The following is an 18,597-nucleotide window of genomic DNA, read 5'->3' as shown; positions in this document are numbered from 1 at the left end:
GTCGAACACGGGAATATAATTGCAACTAGCTATTATGTACTAAGCGTCAAATACTATCTAGAGAAACAAGAGAATTTTGGATATTTGAAAATAAAAACAATTAAAAGAAAGTAAACAACTAATTGCAATTAAATTACAAAGATAAAATATGAGAGATAAGAGAATTCTAGGGATGTGCTGTAACAACCCGACATTTTTGGGAATAATAAATACGGCGACTGCTACCTAGGCGGACTTACATGCAACAAGAACGTAGGCTAGGGTTTCATTTAAAGAGATTTGACCAAGTAATTAATGAACTATTAAAGCAATAAGACAACGGCTTAATCAAGAAAAACCAATGATGAATAGTTATCATAAATCATGCTCAAAGCAAAGGGTATAATATAATCCAAAACGCATTACGTCTCAATATTCTAATAAAAAGGAAATAGTTCAAAAACAACGATACTAAGTTTCATGTTCAGCAGAAGCAACCAAGAGAAAAGTGATGTCATGTATGAAGACACAACCACACTCAATGTTTCAAGACGATCATATTATCATTCAATTTATTTGCTCAACACCGCCAACCGCTCGTCGCCGCTCAACCTGCACATAGGGAAAACACATGCAGGGCTGAGTATTTTAAACATACTCAGTGAACTCATGCCAAAACATTTTAATAGATACGTCATCCTTACCATAGTGAACTCGAGTTTTGCATTTAAGAAAAAGTATATCATCGAGTATCACAAAATAGTTCCATAGACTGGCCAGTCAAACAATTTCTCCCATTTTCTCAACAATCAACAATTCCATAGTGCCACGAAAGTGTGGCCACACTATTCGCCCACGAGACCGGCCGACTAGCAAGGACGGCTCCCGATCCCAACTGTGTACACTAGCCTAGGGCCGTATTCGTTTTTATAGCCCTATAGCCTAATGGAGCGGACTCACAAACTAGGCATCAGACACACAACATAATCAAAACAATCACAGGCATGGAATAACATTTTAATCCACCCTTATTACACCGTAATCAATATTTTGGTAATAAATGAGTTTAGTGAATAAAGCCCACCTCGATTCCTTAGATCACAAGTACGTTCTTCCTCTTGCTATCACACCGAGAGCGCGAGTTATCACCTTTAATTTATGTGTAACACAAGTAAGTCTCAATCATCTACTCAAATTCATGCATGTTCCTAACGTTTCCCTTTTTCCCATCGATTCGTTTTATATTATCACTCCAAAAATCAAGGTATGATTATCATATCACTTTCTATTCGCACCACAACTCCCGATCTGACGTCAAAACATGTCACACATGAGTGTTTTACAACACACATCACACGCGCACACACACAACACACATGCACGCACACCGAGGCACACACACACACACATGATCCACACACACACACACACATCCCATATTCATCAATTGTTTCCCCTTTCACTCAATCTATATGCATGAAGGTTCAAGAACACCGATTAATCGGTTAGATGAAGAAAGATTAATATAAAAATACCTTTTCTTGATAGAACGAACGGTAGAAACAAAGTAATAGCCTTGATTCTCAAAGATTCTTGAGTTTCAACTTCAATTCTTCTCAAATGATGAAGAAATATTGGAGAAAAGTAGAAGAAAAATTGAGAGAGTGGGAGAGAGGGGAGGCGTGATTTTCAAGAGTGGGAGGCGTGTGTTTTTATTTTTAGGGTTAGGATTTCTCTCTTATTTATAGAGTGCAAGATATAATCCCAAAATTAAATAAATAAAAAGATTTGAGTAGATATGGGAGGAGAATGGCGTTAATATTGGTGAGAAATAAGGGGGTTTCGAAATTTTATCCTATTTATTAGCATATGATTTAATTTCGATATTTCACAGAGTAAAATAAAATATCACGGAGCAGAATAAAAATAATAATCCCTTCCCAATTAAATAGGGAATAGGCGTGTAGTTTAGCTCCTTCTAAAAGGGATTTAATTAAATTCCTAATTAAATTAGGATATGGTAAGATCTTCTTAGATATGGTAAGATATGCTAGGATATTTGAATTTATGCATGGAAGAGAATAAATAAGGGATCAAATAATATAATAAAATAATTCCTTCTCTCATAAATAGGAGATTTTTGAAAATCTCCATGTGTTGGCATAGGGGTCGAAAATTTCACAGAGGAAATAAGGAATAATCGAACTTTGGATTTAATTTGGATAAATACCCCAAGCGAATAATTAAATCCACGAAAAATAGAATTCCTCTCCAATAAATCATGAGGGTCGAAAATTCCAAATAAATAATGATGCTCGTATTTAATCTCACTCATCCCTTAGGAATAAATCACTACAATATTATTTCGCACCGCATCAAAATATTCACATACTTACGTCACAAAATCCACCATTTTTAATTCCACCTCATCTTCACGACACATTGACCTTTCAACGGCCACGTCATATTTTCCACAATATTGACTATTCAATAGCCACGTCATATAATCAACAAATTTGACTATTCAACTCAAACTCAACTCCATATCGCAATTAGGTCACTAAGAATCATGCAATAAATCACTCATCATTTAATTCACATACTCTATAGCATTAAAAGCATTTAATGCAAAAATATTTTATGTCTCGAAAATTAAGGTTCGAAAAAGTGGGGTGTTACATGTGCGTTCACAATTATGGTTATACAAATTCCAACTACAATACCATAGCACAGTTTATACTTCCATAGACCGAGTCACACTAGTTATGCCAATTCGGTACAAGCGTAGATTACTAACACTAGGGTTGTCAATCCTAGATTCGTAACTCCTAAAAGCTTCTAAGTTTCCTCACTCTCAATTAACAGTGTCGTTTTAAGGGAAACTAATTGTAGTGTCTATTAAGTGGATCTAACTCGCCAACCTCCTCTCACGATTATGTAGCAAGTTATATTAAATCAGCATTGAATGTGTCACTCAAACATGCAGTATTACGGAACAACTTAAGGAATAAACTGTTAGGTTTGGTATACTGAAAAGCATGTTTCGAGCAAGTTTCGCGCGAATAGAATCTTGCTTGTATACGTAAAACTCTACAATCCACTTTTAACCCGATTCAGTATTATTCGAGCAGTCTCGCACGAATAGAATCACTATTATTATTACATTGTGTTTGCTTGTGCATTTATAAGATGTTTTACAAACATTTAAATGCATAAGAAGTAAACAAAGTCTTAGTCTTTTGCTTAGTAGACCGGTTGTGGGCGTCGTCCACTTTAAGGTAACATGGTCAGATCTATGCAATGCTTTGCAAAAGAAAAAGAAGAATTTCACAACCTAGATAGGCTTTGGCTACCTATCGTGAAAGGTTGCAATGTCAGTCCGCATATTTCTAAGCCTTACCGAAATAAGATGACATTGGTGTGGTATAGCACTGAACGGATCTAACAGCAAGACGTGTCTTTATGCTATCTACTGAAAGACTAGGTCTTGATAAAATACTATTTCTTAATCTACATATATTAGCATTGAGCATACGGTATTGATTATGCACTACTTTGACTTATCAAATGGTGCGGGTTTTTCGCAACCCAATAATCCCGATATATTGGGTAGTGGTGATTAATATCTAGCGGTGCTAGGATTGCTATTATGTTGAAACGTGCGCGAGGTGAGTCTCGTTTGATAATGTCCTCAAGAGGAGCTCGAACAAGGTTTTATTATTCGGAAAACTGGCCAGTTGGAGTTTTATCGCTCTATGAATAATAAATAAATGTTTCTTGCTAAGTCCACTCTTGGAATTAATAAGATGTTAATTAATTAAGTCCATAGCAGACATTAATTAATTAATGGATATTTATATCTTAAGCGCGAGAAATAAATAATAAACAAAGTGGAAACCCGAATTACTTGTAATTTTGGATTTGGATGGGGAGAGTTCAATATTACTTCTGTAGTGGCTGCTCGTAATATTCCAATATAAGCTTGTATTAAATTGTGGGTTCAATTTAATTAGTAAAAAGCTAATTGGGGGAGCCCATATCCAAAACCTTCCATAGATCCCTGTCTGGGCCCAAAAGAAACTTAATATAAATAGGAGAATAAAGGAAAGACATACACATAATTTAATTTTATTTGAAATTTTCGATCTCCTCTCTCTACAGAAGGAGTCGAAATTTTCAGCTCTCCTCCGTGAGAATTTTGTGTCTTCTTTATTCGAGTCCTAGTATTTTGATAAGATCAGCTCACCCTGATATCGAGATACAGTTCGGGAACCAGAGAGAAGATCCGTGGTCTAGTATTGAAGATCATCACGTGGAGAAGGCGCGAGCAATCGACGATTCTTTGGAGAATCAAATCGGTAACTCTAAACCGTAGAATTCATGTTTTAGGATTTACTTTCTTTGAGCATGAATTATTTGCGTTTTAGCATGCAATTATCTGTTTAACATGTGAATTAATTAATCACATAATCGGTCAAATAGATCCGTGTCTGATTTATTTGTTTTGTACAAGTCTTCCGTTGTGCAAGGGGCACCAAACCCCAGCAGAAACAAAGTAAAGTAAAAACAAAATGGATATTAAATAGAAAAAAGAATTGTATAAACCAATAAGAGTTACTAACATATCCCTAAAGTCCTATGAATTTAGTTACACATGAAAGAATAAGCTAAAAACATAGATTGTAGGGAAGTTATAAAGAAAATAAGAACTTAAGCAAATAAAACTCAAAGGTTGAATCCTTGTAGTCTTGATCTTCTCTTAATTCCTTCTTCAACCCCTTGCACAATGAAAAACTCTCAAATTTATGCTATAGAATTAAATGGCAAAAAGATGAAGAATGAAAGATTAGGGTTGGAGGAGGAGCTATGAAAGCTCCCCTTTCTGGGGCTATGGAATGGTGAATTCTATGAATGAGGTTATGAGGTACATAAAGGTTTCAGAATGATTTAAATTTGGCAATAAGTTTCCTCCAAGCATTTGGAAAGATGGAATCTTCGTGCCCCATAGTAGAAGGAAAAGATTTGGCTTCACAAGGTAATATCTTATTTCCTTCTTTAAATTTCCGCCTAGACTGCAGTTGACAACTCTGCGCGACTTTTATAGAACGGTCATAACTCTCTTCACAGAACTCCGATTGAGGTAATCTTGGTACCATCTCGAAGCTCTTTTCAAGACGAAGAGAATGGTGTATAGAACGCCCTAACCGGACTTAAGGATCACCGGAAAATTGAGTTTGACCACAGCTGTCGCGCGCCGCGTTTTCCCAGCGGTCGCTGGCAAGGGTCTAGCGACCGCTGGAGAGAGTCAGAGCCCTCTGGAATCCTTGCAGCAACCGTTGCACTTGTTCCAGCGGCCCGCTGGGCGTCCTTAAGCTCTTGCTTCCGGAAATTCACCCTTTTATGCCATTTTTCTGCTCTATTTTGCACATTTCTCACAAAACACGTCAAAATACCAAAATGGATAAAATATGCAAATAACATGTAATGCAACTTTGATACTCAAAACGTACCAAATAATGGCCTGAAAATCGTGCAAAATCCGAGCGTATCAGCAAGCAACACTGGCATGAAAGAACAGAGGGTGACGACAGCCACCGAATGGAGTTGCTGTCGGGCCGGGCGGCAACAACTGGGGTGGGGCGTGAAACCGAGAGAGATATACCACAATGGCGGAAGAACCGTCGATGCAGGGCAGTGGAGCGGCGGGTCGGGCGGAAGGAACGACGGCGAGTCGGGGCAGAGGGAGCGGTGGAGCGGGCGGCGAGTCAGGCGGAAGGGGCGGTGGCGAGTCGGGGCGGAGGGAGCGGTGGGGCGGGCGGAGATTCAGGCGGGAGGAGCGGCGGTGAATCGGGGCAGAAGGAGCGGCGGCGAGTAGCAGCTCCGATTGGGAAGATAAAGAGAGAAGAGAGATTGGGAGGAGTATAGTTTCATTTAGACTGGGTTGGGAGGAGTATAGTTTTCTTTTTATTATTGTTTATGATGTTATTAATTATTTATAATGTTATGAGTTCTTAATGTAATTAACACATATTCTTAATAATAAATCTCATTATATTTTTATTATCCTTTTTCTTTAATTTATTTACTTTATAATTTTTCTTCATTATTTAAAAATATGTTTTTAGTTATAAACAATTATATTGCAATTTCAAAACTTATGAACTACTGGTTTATTATTGTTTTACTTATGTTTTTGTTTGTATTTATGAATACTAATGTTTTGTTAATCGAAACTGGTGAGCTATTTATTCGTTCAAATAGTTTGCTTTTTTTTTTCTTTTGTAAATAGTAGTATTACATTTTTCTTTATTTGTATGTCTTATTCTATTTCATCCACATATCTCCTCTTTTGTTATTTCTTTTAATTTATACTCCTACACTCATATCAAATATTAAAATAGTTTACAATCATGTGCTAAAATATGAAATGTTTTATTGAGAGCGGGTAGAGAGAAGTACAAATATTTTTTTTGTTGTTGTTTATAATATTACAAATACTTATTTTAATTCTTTCTTATCTCTAAATATATTTTTATAGTTATTTACTCTTTATTTTTTATTTTAAGTTAATATTTCTTTATTATTTAAAAATATTTTGTCATGTGCATAGCACAGGTGTTAACACTAGTTCAACAAAATTTCTTAGAGCATCCGCAACGCTGTGCGATTGCGTCTCGGTCTCGTCTCGACGAGACGAGACGGCATCGAGACAGCGTTGCGGCTCCCGTCTCGTCTCGACGAGACGAGATGTCTCGACGCCCGACGCGTCCCGGCGAGGCCATCCTCGAGCTTGCGAGACACGCACGCGGGCGGCTGGCGTGACGCCCACTCGCCGACCCGCGAGTGGGCGTCGGATTTATGACGTCATAATTCATTTTTCTTTAAATCAGATTTTTTGAAGAAAAAAAAATTTTTTAAAAACGGTAATATGACCGTTCAACGGTCATATTTTTAATTTTAATTTTAATTTTTTTTTTTATTCTATATATACTCTTCTCCATTCTCCATTTTACACACAAACACACATCTATTCTCTCATCTCTCTTTCTTTCCTCTCCAATCACTTCTATAAAATCATTCCTTTATTTTTTTCTTCTCCCAAATTTAATCAATTATGGATCCATTTGAGCAAATGCGTCGAATAATGGAAGAATCACTAGAAGAAGATCGACGTAGGGAGGAGGAAGCCGCTGCGCCTCCTAGGCGACGCCGGACATACATCCATCGTAAGCGGGAGGAAGCCGCCGTAAGGTTGGAATGTGATTACTTCAGTCCGAACCCGGTGTGGGGAGATATCTACTTCCGTCACCGTTTCCGTATGTCACGCCCGCTATTTTTGCATATCGCGAGTACATTGGCGGCACGAGAAGAGTTCTTCAGAGAAGGGTTCGACGCTGTTGGCCGTCCTAGCCACACGACGCTCCAGTAAATGTACTGCGACGATCCGTCAGCTTGCTACTGGACAAACGGCGGATGCGTCCGACGAATACCTGCACGTCGGAGAATCCACTGGGCGACTTTGTTTGTTGAACTTCTGCAAAGGCGTCCGGGCAACCTTCACCGCCGAATTTCTGAAGAAGCCAACCACCGCAGATTGTCAGTTTCTGCTCCGTCTTCACGAACAAGTGCACGGATTCCCCGGGATGCTCGGGAGTGTCGATTGCATGCATTGGCAATGGAAGAATTGCCCTGTGGCGTTGAGGGGGTCATACACGAGCGGCCACAAAGGCACCCACCCCACCGTTATACTCGAGGCCGTCGCCGACTACCGGCTATGGATTTGGCATGCGTATTTCGGGGTCCCCGGCTCGAACAACGACGTCAACGTGCTCAACAACTCCGACCTCTTCGCTGAAGTTCTGAATGGTAAAGCGCCGGCCATCAACTTCATCGCTAACAATCGCCAGTATAAAATGGGGTACTATCTTGCCGACGACATCTATCCGAAGTGGCTAACCTTCGTGAAGACGTTCAACAGGCCTGCGGACGAAAAGCAGTCTCTTTTTGCGCAGAAGCAAGAGTCTGCTCGCAAGGATGTGGAGAGAGCGTTCGGGGTTCTCCAAGCTCGATGGAACATTATCAAAGCCCCGGCTCGACAGTGGTTTATGGAGAATATGGTCGACATCATGTATACGTGCATAATCTTGCACAACATGATTGTCGCCGACGAAGGACCTGAGGCGGGAAATTGGTTCGACCCTGAAACCCCGGGAAGCTCAACCGCAAGTAGTCCGCCTCGAACGGGAGTGCATCCGTCTTTGCAAGAGCGGTTGTCTATTCGGGCAAGGACACGTGATTCTACCGCCCACGCCCAACTCCAGGAGGATCTAATGGAGCACATTTGGGCAAAATTTGGCAACCGTTAGATGATCGTCACTAGAGAACTCCTTCTTCTGCTTCTTTGCCTCCATTATTTTTTATTTGAGTTTTAAGCGTGCAATTTGTAATTTCTAGTTTTTTAATTATGTCTTTTTTATTTTTTTAGGTATTTAATTTATAATTTTATTTTATTTATAATGAAGTGTGTTTTTTATTAATTGAATTTGTTGGAATTAAAAATAAAAAATGAAATTGAATGAATAGTTAAGAGATGGTTAAGAGATGGAGGGATGCAGGTGTTGTCTCTTAGTTAAGAGATGAGCTGAAAAGTACAGTGGGGCCCATGAATAGTGAAGAGATGAGACGGTTAAGAGACGGATAAGAGACAGCGTTGCGGATGACCTTAATCTCCGTCTCAAAAAAAAGTGATCCAACATAGTTGGGACGAAGTTAGTAATTGTTTGACATTACTCCCTCCGTCTCATAAGAATATGCATTCTTTCCTTTTAGTCCGTTCCACGAGAACATTTGGAAACTTTTTCTTTCTAGTGAGATAAGACTCATTCTTCACTAACAACACTTCATTATTTTTTCTTTTTACTTCTCTCTTATTTAATCAATTGTAACAAAAAATGTATATTCTTATTGAACGGGGGAAGTATTTCTCACTAAAGTTTTAGAGATTGAAATTAAGGTTTATCAATGATATTTATAAACAAATAAAACAAAATTTCAACTAGGATAAAAATAGAGAGTAAAATATGTCTGGTCGTATGTGTACGTAAATGAGAAGTGATTTAGTTAATGCGTGGTGTTTGGAAACATAATGTTAAAGAAGTGGTTGGCTAGGACAACATTAGCTGCATCCGATGGATGAAATGCATCCCAGAAAACATAGTCATTTCGGTTGTCGCATAATTTGGAGTTTGGCAAACACAACCCTCCTAGCTTGGCCTCTACTTTGCAGCATGATGTGTTTGATACCTTAAAACCTACATCTCATCATCATCAATATCATAATCAATCTGATCAAAGTGTGAAATCGAAACGAAATGAACGAAATGAGTGGTCGAGATTAGGTACCGTATGCTGAGGGGTTGTCGATAAGATGTAGCACCGGTTGATAAGTATCCGCAAATATCATTTTGGAGGAAGGAAGGTGTGAGTTGAGAGTGGTGATGAGTTGCTTCACTTTGGCGTTGAAGCGCTGGACCCATACATTGACTTGGTTTAGGCATTGGCCGTGGCTGGATTTCATTCTCTGCGATGGGATGCACCCTAGTGGCCCTAGTCCGTGGAATATCATCTTCCGTGCGCCTAATTGGTAAAGCCTCTGTCGCGTTGCGATATTTAGATGATCATGAAAGCTCAAATTTTTAAATTCGAGGTTAATATTTGGTATGCACTATAGTTACCATGAGTTGTTCGGCTAAGGTTGAGACGAGGAGCTCGAGAAACTCGTCATGAGTGAACTGCTGGCCGTCTGCGAGGAATGGCTGTAGAAAATTGTTGACGTAGTCGTTGCTGCCTATTCCAATGAAGTAGACTGCTTCGTTGCATAGTTTGTTGGCTGCCTCGTCTCCTATTTTCGCCCTCATCCACTGCTTCGTCCTCTCAAACTTGTCTATTTGATCGTCCAACGACAGCCTTTCTATCTGTCGTTAAACCGGTTGTTAGCATGTGAATAGCAAAAGAAGAAAAAAATAGAATGCCAATGGCATACAAAGTAGAGGCCGGTGTCATTAAGGATGCCAGCTCCACCAGAGGCGTAGTTTACGCCTCTGAAGATGGCATCGTCCGTTGGTGACAAGGAGAGAAACGGAGGTGGTGGCGGAATCCCTAGCTTGGCAGCTGATGTACAATTTTCATCAGAAAATGAGCAGTTTGGTATAAACTAAACATTATAAGAACATATTTATATTTTAAGTCATTTTTATTAATAAATCATAAGATAGATGAGTTATCTATCCTAATAAACTGGTAAAGTACTTACAAATAATGTCACCAATAGTCCTTCCATTGGTGAATCTTCCGGTGGGTTTGGCGGCATCAAAGTCGATGCCGTAGTGAGGGTAGTCGGATCTGGCGAGGGAGAGTTGCAAGTAATTGTTGTTCCCTACTTCCGTCAACGAGTCCCCAAACACGAATGTCACTAATGGAGCCCCTGCTGCCGACGCTACCAATGCCATCACCATGGCTGCACCAACCATCATCGCCGCCGCCGCCATCCTTTGTTTGCTGGAAATAGCAATTGTATGCCGTAGAATTTTTATACTGAGTTGTGGAGACAACTAGTCCTACCCATTTTTAACCAAGTAGTTCGAAATCAGAAGACTAGTTTCATCATTTCTCTTTAAATTGTTGGCCAACTTGTCGAAACTCCCTTCTATTATATAATTTACATGTGTCGTTGAGACAAGAATTTGGGTCACAAATTGTCCATAATATTTCATGTTCATTTTTCTTCGATTACGACAAGTTTAAATAATAAATGAAGATCTACACAACCTTATAAATAATAGGCATCTGCTATTTAAAACTGATATGATAGTCAATGATGTTATCGCTATTAAATGATTTTGCCATAAATTAGAAAAGACTTTTCATTATTTAGCCTCATCAGATTTAGCCATATAAAAAGAGAAGTCGTCATAGGAGTACACTTAGGGCGTGATCAATTAGTCATAAATGAACAGATTCAGCCTCAAATCGGGCCATTATAGGGTTTAGTGTGTGCTTCATTTATGGAGGGCCCTCGAAAATGGTGATGACCCATACTGTTCTTCAATAAATGTCAAGAATTGAATTATACCGAAAGAGGTGATTTAGCATTTCTGTATTGAAAGATGGATCTAGAATTGGAGGCAAATTCTCCTTTCATGTCCTTTATCTCACCCCTACTTCTCATCTCCATCTCTCTCTCTCTCACTCCCAAAACCCACCACCCCCTAGCCACCAATGTTGTTGCCGCCAACACCGAAATAACCTCCAAATTCTACAGCAACTACAACAACAACAACAACGGCGGAGGCAATTCATGTGGATTGTGGACCCGACTCATATCTTGGATAAAACTAGACATGAATTGCATCGGATAAAACTCATATCTTGACTGCCATCATTCTGTCTAGTTTTATTTCTTTTCATTTCCCACGAAGAAAAGCGATATTTAATGTCATTTTTTTCTTTGTGATGATCATTATAGGAATTTAGATTTTAAGTCAGAATTCAAATTTCATATAATCTGAAATATTCTATTATAATAGTCTCTCTTTTTTCGCACGGCATTTAAAATTAATTATATGTAGTAGTATAAAATTGTCGGTAGGCAAAAAGCAAAACAAAATCAAACCTTTTCACCTGAAGTTGAAGTAAATGAACGAAAATAAAGAATATAAAGGAATCACAGTTGTTCTTAACAAAATCATATTTGAATACGCAATTTAGCTTGTTAATTAAGTTGTTTACTCTCTTAATCAGAAACAGAAAGAAAGAGTGATTAGCTTTACAGCTCCACAAACGGGAAGCTTCTTCCGCTCTCTCTACTTATCTTCACCACCACAACAACTACTCTTCCATCAAAATGAAATGTCTGTAGCTTGCGGCGTCGAATGCGTCGTCGTTTTGGGCTGCCTCCGCTGGGCATGGAAGCGCTGCACCTACATCGGCTCCTACGACAGCGAGAGCTGGGCCACCGCCACCTCCGACGAGTTCGCCTCCGTCCCCCGCCTCTGCCGCCTCATCCTCGCCGTCTACGAGCCCGATTTGCTCTCCCCCAAGTACGCCCCCGCCGGCGGCTACCGCCTCAACCCCGATTGGGTCGTCAAGCGCGTTGCCTACGACCACACGCTCGGCCACGCCCCGCCCTACCTGATCTACGCCGATCACGAAAATCGCGAGATCGTCATGGCCATCCGCGGCCTCAATCTCCTCAGCGAGAGCGATTACAAGCTGCTGCTCGACAATCGGCTGGGGCAGCAGATGTTCGACGGCGGTTACGTGCACTGCGGCCTCCTCAAATCCGCCACGTGGCTGCTCAACGCCGAATCGGAGACGCTGCGGCGCCTCTGGGAGGAGAGTGGGAGGTGCTATAAGATGGTTTTCACGGGGCATTCGTTGGGCTCGGGTGTTGCCGCTTTGCTGACTGTGATTGTAGTCAATCACGGGGATCAATTGGGGGGGATTCCGAGGAGCTTGGTCAAGTGTTATGCGGTGGCGCCGGCGAGGTGTATGTCGCTCAATTTGGCCGTCAAGTATGCTGATGTTATCAACTCTGTTATTTTGCAGGTGATTGCCTCAATTTTGCTTTCTGATTCAATTGCCTAAATTAAGGCTTAGCTTAGGCTGTATTGAATTGCCTAAATTAGGGCTTAGTTTAGGCTGTATTGAATGAATGAGTGGGAAATTGGAATGCTTTTTCTTCAAATGGAGAAAAACTTGTTATTGGATTTGTGCTTCTTCATTAACTTCTCAGTATCATTTCTCACTGTTGAAAAGAGCTTCTATGTTGTTTGCTGTTTAGGATGATTTCTTGCCTAGAACACCCACACCATTGGAGGATATCTTCAAGTCTATTTTCTGGTAAGCTATGAAAAGATTACAACTGGTGCTTTACAGTCTCGGTTTACCTTTTAGATGATAAGTACATTCGAGATATCGTTTGAATCGTCGTGGTCCTGATGCTTTGTGACAGTTTGCCCTGCTTATTGTTTCTGGTCTGTCTGAGGGATACATTCATACCTGAAGGTAGAAAGCTCAGGGATCCAAGAAGACTATATGCGCCTGGCCGTATATATCATATTGTCGAGAGGAAATTTTGCCGGTAAATTAGCAACTTTAGCCCTGCTTTTAAGTAATGGAGCACAAATCATCTATGCAGTTTACAATAGTACTCATAATCTGCTCTGCATTTTTTGATATGCAAGGAAGAATGATTTCTGAAAAAACTTGTGCTTTATGATTTATAATATACCGGGGTTTTCCCTCACCGTTATGCGATCAGGTTGAGTGCTTTCGTTAAGAGGCATCAACCTACATTCTCTCGATTATCACTCTGAAACTGAAAACACTGCTCGGTACAGATGTGGGAGATTTCCACCAGAGGTCAGGACCGCTATTCCTGTTGATGGCAGATTCGAGCATATTGTGTTGTCGTGCAATGCTACATCTGATCATGCTATTATCTGGATAGAACGAGAGGCAGAAAAGGCCTTGGGAGTAAGTAAAGCTAGTTCCATCATTCTCTTTCCTTTTTGCTTCTATATTGCCTTGAATGTGGGTGGTGCTCTCGATCTTGAAACATCTGGATGCATCTGTCTTAATAACTTTAGGCTGTCGAGCAGTCGAGCACAACGAATGGATCTCTACTTATTGCAGCTCCAAGCCCTACCTCAATTTTAGAAATATGGATTATAGTATTCGCCAAATTATCACCATATTCTTGCATATGCAGAATTTAAGGGAGCAGGATGCAGAGACCATAACAACCCCACCTAAAGTGCAGAAGTTCGAGCGTATTCTGACATTGGAGAAAGAACATAAGGATGCATTAGAGCGAGCTGTCAGTCTAAATATACCTCACGCGGTGACGTCTGCTGAAGAAGAACCCCCAGAGGAGGGATCTTCAACAGGCAAAGAGCCTCGTGAAGATGACACTGGGCCGGAAGAACAAACAGATAAATCATTTTGTAAGAACGCTAGGAACAATTGGAATGAAGCGGTTGAGAAACTCTTCCATAAAAGCGAGTCTGGGAAGCTGTTGCTCAAGAGGGACGGTTCTGCCTCGGCAAGTGGCTCTGGATCAACAACAGGAAGGTGATCACACTAAGCATAGTTGCCGCTTTATGTTACATATTATTTCTTACCATTCTTTCATGCACAGGAATTGTTGTATTATACTATCGTTTTTCAGCTGTAAATCTTGCAAAACATGCATTTTTCTCCTTTTGGTTTGTTCAGCTGTAAATTTTCCAAACATTCTATTGAGATTTCATAGCATTCTTTCTTCATCAGGGATTGTTGTATTGTACTTCCGTTTGTTCAGTTTGTAAGCAAACGTGAAGATTATTCAATGCAAAAACACAATTTTTACTTTTGGCACGTGACCTTTGATCTCATACACTAAGCCATTGACTATACTAGGGCTGGCAATTTTGGCATGATACTATAACCCGACACAAATCTGCACGAAATTAATGGGTTTGGATCAAAGCTTATTTAGTTCGTGCCCTTATTGGGTTATCCTGTTAAGAACACGAAAATTTCGTGTCGTGTTCGGGTTACTTATTAAGAAATAATATTATAATATTACATTTTATTATTTAGAAATTGAGTCAAGGTATGTCCAGCATTAGCGTAATGTGAATTTTGATTTCTGAAGATGTTAATATACTTAAATTACTTGTCGCATCATGCTGAGTCAAGGTGGTTCGCGTCGTTAATATGTTCGTGTCGGGTTTCAGGTTTAAGGATAGCAGGTCGAGTTCGTATTCTGGTTTAGAATTTTCTTGACAGGTCATATTCGTGTTTATCCTTATTAGGTCGGGTCATTAACAAATTGACCATATAATGACCTAACACGTACAATTTGCCAACCCTAGACCACATTACATACAAAAGTCAAAACTATGGCTTTAAAAATTGCAATGGTATGAGATTTTTAAACTCGCTTTAAAATTTCTGATTAATAAACTGCATAAGACATAATTTTGCATACAGCATAATTCACATTCTGGCGGCTGCTTCCGAATGAACATACTAACATATTTTATAGTATTATAAAAAGCCAAGGACTACTTTACTATTAAGATAACAGTAATACCATCATCCAGCTACTGAAAGCAATATCATCCAAAGCATTATGAAAAGATAAACACTTCAGCAGTTGTAAGCACACCCAGATTGTACAGCTAACATCTTAACAAGTGAATAGCTCGAGCCCGTCTCTAGGTTTGCATTGCCTCTGCGTGATAACTGTCGAGTTCCTTGTCAAGATCATCAGCAGATTTGTCAACCTTCTTTCTCCACTGTGCACCTCCACGACCACGGCCTCTACCACGACCACGTCCACCGCCACGACCTGCACCTCCGCGTCCAGTAACAGAACCTCCACGACCTCTTTGTCTAGAATTCATTCAGATTTTAGTCAAATTAATCCTTTAAGAACACAAATGGAAACATCTCATAATGCAAGAACCAAGAAAACAGAAGCTTACCCAGAACCACGACTTGCCGGTGCAAAACCACCTCTTGAACGACCATGTCCAGACCTAAGAATACAGCAAGAACCGGGTTAGGAAACTCAAAAAAACTCTCAAAGAAGATAACATGGAAGGACATGTTTTTAAAAGGTTTTGGTCACATACGCCATGACAACTGTCCTTTTCTTGCCATTTGCTCCTCCCACTACATTAACACGAGCCGACAATGGGATCTCTGCATTAGAACCAACTATCTCTATCTTCATAGGCCTTCCATCCAATTGGACATTGTTGTAACGTTTAAGTGCTTGAAATGCATCACTCCGTCGTGCAAAAACAACTTCAGCTGAACCCTGCTAAACAATTAATGGAATTAATAATTGGGAGGAAAAGCGCCTGTAATCAAGTAAAGAGAAAGCACTACTAAACTAATAGTACATCCCAATGAGTCTGATTAGGGGCAGTTTGCAAAACATATCAACTCAACCCGACATTTCAGAGAAATAAAATACATAATACAAAATGGCATCCTAAGCTAGGGGAAACAAATATAAATGATGATATAAACCTATGTAGCCATTAAAAAGATCTATAAAATATTATTCACATAACTATTGAGAATATATCAAAAGAAAATATAAACTTACACTTAGGCGCCCATTTTTGTCGAAATGAATGGCATACCGAATCAACTCTCCGATCTCAGAAAACAGCTCCTGTGTGTAACTCTTCTTCAGCAATTTTCCAAAAGAGACCACTCAAAGATATAAAAATTGTCAAATGGCACACAAAAGTTATACCCTAATATCTTCATTGGAAACCCCAGCGTCCAAGTTCGAAATAAATAACTTTGTACCAGCTTCCAATCCCGACAGCCCAGCTGCCTTAAGACTTTCTTCAAGCAGACCACTCTGCCATGGCAAGTTCTTGGTTCTGCGGAACGACTGATGCAAGCAAACCAAAACATATTCGAATTGGGAAAAGCGATTGTCAGCATATGACAAGAAAATTATATTTTATCGCTCTCGTAGATAAAGGAGATATCATCAAAGATCCAGGAAGGAGTCACATGGAAATGCTTAAAAAAGATTGGTTATCTAAGTCCATTGAAAATTGAGATATGTAAATTAGTCAATATGGGGATGAAGATTTGACCCACACCATGTCAGTGCCATACAAAGGTGAGAGCTCCAGTTCTCAAGTTCGGTAAAGGAAAACCACATTTGCAAGATTCTATGAACTGTGACACAACAGAAATCTCGCCCCACGAGTTCCACAGTATGGTAATGGCATCCATCACAGAGCAGCAGATATCCTTCACAAATTCCCCTCTTATGATTGGCAATACAAACTAGAGAGATATTGATTTAACAGTTAGAGCAGAAAGTCGAAGCCTCAAAATATTAGGATTTTAATTTGGCGAAAGATCTTAAGCTATCACCTACAATGCTCCTCTGCATAAGATGACAAGTAGACTTCCAACAAATCTCTCACTTTTCACAAACATCCTTGCAGAGTGCTTGACAAAATCCCATAAGAACAGAACCATCATGAACTTAGAGCATTCTCTACAATATGACTGCTGTTTCCTTCTGAATAGTTGTGGGCATCTCCCCACGATCAAAATATGTCCAAACCTCTCAAATTTGAATTTATAAAACTAGAGAACCTTCAATGAGGTAATACAGCATAGCAGATTTGTCTATGTAATGCATAAGACATTGAGCTTGCCTTGGCAATAGTGTAGGCTGAAGGTCGAGCATTCACTCCAAGGGGATTTCTGCGAGGAGCGCCAAATGGAGGCCTTCCGCCTCGGGATGGCCCTCCAGGTCCTCCTCGACCACGGCGAGGCCTGCCTTGCCCTCTGCCACCTTTAACAGTATTTTTTCTACTCTTAATCATATCGTCCAAGGACATATCCAAAGAGGCCATAGACAACAAAGATTTCAAGTCTTTTTGAAATTATATGACAACTGCAAAACAAGAGAAAGGCAAAGGAACAACTAATCAGCATGATTCCCAAACACGAAAAGTAACTCACATAAGACTATAAATTGATATAAGTAATAATCAGCTAGAACAAGCTAAATATTACTCCTTACATCCCCTAAAATTATAAACTTTCTATTTAAGAAAATTTGTTTCAATCTAATGAGGTGGGACACATTTTCCACTAACACACTATTCTTTCTATAATTCTCCTACTTTCCCAATTTTGCATTAAAATCGGGGTCATTTCAAAAATTCATATTTTTAGGGGACAGAGGGAGTCTAATTAACTAAGTCAAAGTCAACACACGAAGAATCAAGCATAAAATCCAAATATATCATCGATTGGCAACGAAATAAGAACAGATTTTTAGGTTAAATAATTGGAGAATAACGAGAAGAATACATATTGCATAAATTAAAACGTAAATTTAGAGTAAAAATCGATTCCAATATGGGAAAAGGGATTTAATATTTGATATTTCAACACCTCAACGTCAAATCAGCACAAGTGGTTAATAGCAACATATAAAAGCATGTCGATAGAGTAAACCGCAAAATCAGGGGAAAAAATACCTATAATCAGCTTGTAGAAGACAGGAACGCGAAGAAATCCTTCGATCTTTCGGTATTAGAAGATCCTCAGGGAAAAAACACACGCAATTGAACACAAATAGAGAGAAATCTGAGGGCGAGTTGTGAATTTACAAAACAATATGCAGTGCAATCTAGGGGAGTTTATGAAGAGGAGCTAGGGTTTGAGAGGTAGAAATAAAAGTAAGGTACGATGCAATAGGAATTTTTCGTCAAGCGAGGAGTATAATTTTGTAAGTATATATATGGGCTTTATTTTTCTTATTATCTTGTCACTCAAAAGTTTTCGAAGTTAATTCGTCGTGTTAAAAATCGTACTCCGTAATTAATTTTATTTGGTGTTTGATTGTATTTAAAAAAAAAATTTATTCGGTGATAACGTATATTGGCTCACTTCCATAGTATTAAGATTAAGTTGTATGTCATGATTAATCATTTCATTATACTCTTATAATTAATTTAATCTTAGATGTATTATATTGTTGTGATTTATCTCATATCATATTATATTATTATT

At 39.3% G+C, this 18,597-nt stretch overlaps 3 protein-coding genes across 4 annotated transcripts; 1 reads left to right on the top strand and 2 right to left on the bottom strand.

The window, feature by feature from the left end:
* Window positions 1-9,046: 9,046 nt before the first annotated feature.
* LOC125217095 (GDSL esterase/lipase At5g37690) lies at window positions 9,047-10,599 on the bottom strand. The gene is made up of 5 exons (XM_048118920.1): window positions 10,292-10,599; window positions 10,022-10,149; window positions 9,714-9,953; window positions 9,382-9,631; window positions 9,047-9,290 (listed from the first exon to the last, which is right to left on the bottom strand). The coding sequence occupies exons 1-5, from the start codon at window positions 10,524-10,526 to the stop codon at window positions 9,100-9,102; spliced, it is 1,044 nt and encodes a 347-aa protein (XP_047974877.1). The 5' UTR covers window positions 10,527-10,599; the 3' UTR covers window positions 9,047-9,099.
* Window positions 10,600-11,726: 1,127 nt separating this feature from the next.
* LOC125217093 lies at window positions 11,727-14,306 on the top strand. The gene is made up of 5 exons (XM_048118919.1): window positions 11,727-12,585; window positions 12,821-12,879; window positions 12,992-13,120; window positions 13,380-13,515; window positions 13,751-14,306. The coding sequence occupies exons 1-5, from the start codon at window positions 11,887-11,889 to the stop codon at window positions 14,114-14,116; spliced, it is 1,389 nt and encodes a 462-aa protein (XP_047974876.1). The 5' UTR covers window positions 11,727-11,886; the 3' UTR covers window positions 14,117-14,306.
* Window positions 14,307-15,048: 742 nt separating this feature from the next.
* LOC125215508 (THO complex subunit 4D-like) lies at window positions 15,049-18,286 on the bottom strand. Of its 2 annotated transcripts, none has more exons than XM_048116940.1 (7): window positions 18,063-18,286; window positions 17,229-17,470; window positions 16,298-16,441; window positions 16,145-16,213; window positions 15,663-15,853; window positions 15,513-15,566; window positions 15,049-15,420 (listed from the first exon to the last, which is right to left on the bottom strand). In XM_048116940.1, the coding sequence occupies exons 2-7, from the start codon at window positions 17,427-17,429 to the stop codon at window positions 15,243-15,245; spliced, it is 837 nt and encodes a 278-aa protein (XP_047972897.1). In that variant the 5' UTR covers window positions 17,430-17,470; window positions 18,063-18,286; the 3' UTR covers window positions 15,049-15,242. The 2 variants fall into 2 exon arrangements, with proteins under 2 accessions (XP_047972897.1, XP_047972898.1); XM_048116941.1 differs by having other exon boundaries at window positions 15,663-15,850; window positions 18,063-18,285.
* Between the last annotated feature and the right edge of the window lie 311 nt (window positions 18,287-18,597).

The sequence above is a fragment of the Salvia hispanica genome, chromosome 3, assembly GCF_023119035.1.
Source record: "Salvia hispanica cultivar TCC Black 2014 chromosome 3, UniMelb_Shisp_WGS_1.0, whole genome shotgun sequence".
Lineage (NCBI taxonomy): Eukaryota > Viridiplantae > Streptophyta > Magnoliopsida > Lamiales > Lamiaceae > Salvia > Salvia hispanica.
The sequence above is the reverse complement of the archived record's forward strand: the minus strand, read 5'-3'. Positions and strand labels throughout refer to the sequence as shown.

Excerpts from the sequence above, each read along its gene's own strand:
- LOC125217095 (XM_048118920.1), bottom strand. The coding sequence starts at position 10,526 with ATGGCGGCGGCGGCGATGATGGTTGGTGCAGCCATGGTGATGGCATTG. Across the intron at positions 10,150-10,291 it reads GACTATTGGTGACATTATTT|CTGCCAAGCTAGGGATTCCG; the intron begins GTAAGTACTTTA and ends ATTGTACATCAG. Across the intron at positions 9,632-9,713 it reads CCTTAGCCGAACAACTCATG|AGGCTTTACCAATTAGGCGC; the intron begins GTAACTATAGTG and ends GCAACGCGACAG.
- LOC125217093 (XM_048118919.1), top strand. The coding sequence starts at position 11,887 with ATGTCTGTAGCTTGCGGCGTCGAATGCGTCGTCGTTTTGGGCTGCCTC. Across the intron at positions 12,586-12,820 it reads TCAACTCTGTTATTTTGCAG|GATGATTTCTTGCCTAGAAC; the intron begins GTGATTGCCTCA and ends TTTGCTGTTTAG. Across the intron at positions 13,516-13,750 it reads AGGCAGAAAAGGCCTTGGGA|AATTTAAGGGAGCAGGATGC; the intron begins GTAAGTAAAGCT and ends TTGCATATGCAG.
- LOC125215508 (XM_048116940.1), bottom strand. The coding sequence starts at position 17,429 with ATGGCCTCTTTGGATATGTCCTTGGACGATATGATTAAGAGTAGAAAA. Across the intron at positions 16,214-16,297 it reads TTTCCAATGAAGATATTAGG|GAGCTGTTTTCTGAGATCGG; the intron begins GTATAACTTTTG and ends AGTTACACACAG. Across the intron at positions 15,854-16,144 it reads ACAAAAATGGGCGCCTAAGT|CAGGGTTCAGCTGAAGTTGT; the intron begins GTAAGTTTATAT and ends TTAATTGTTTAG.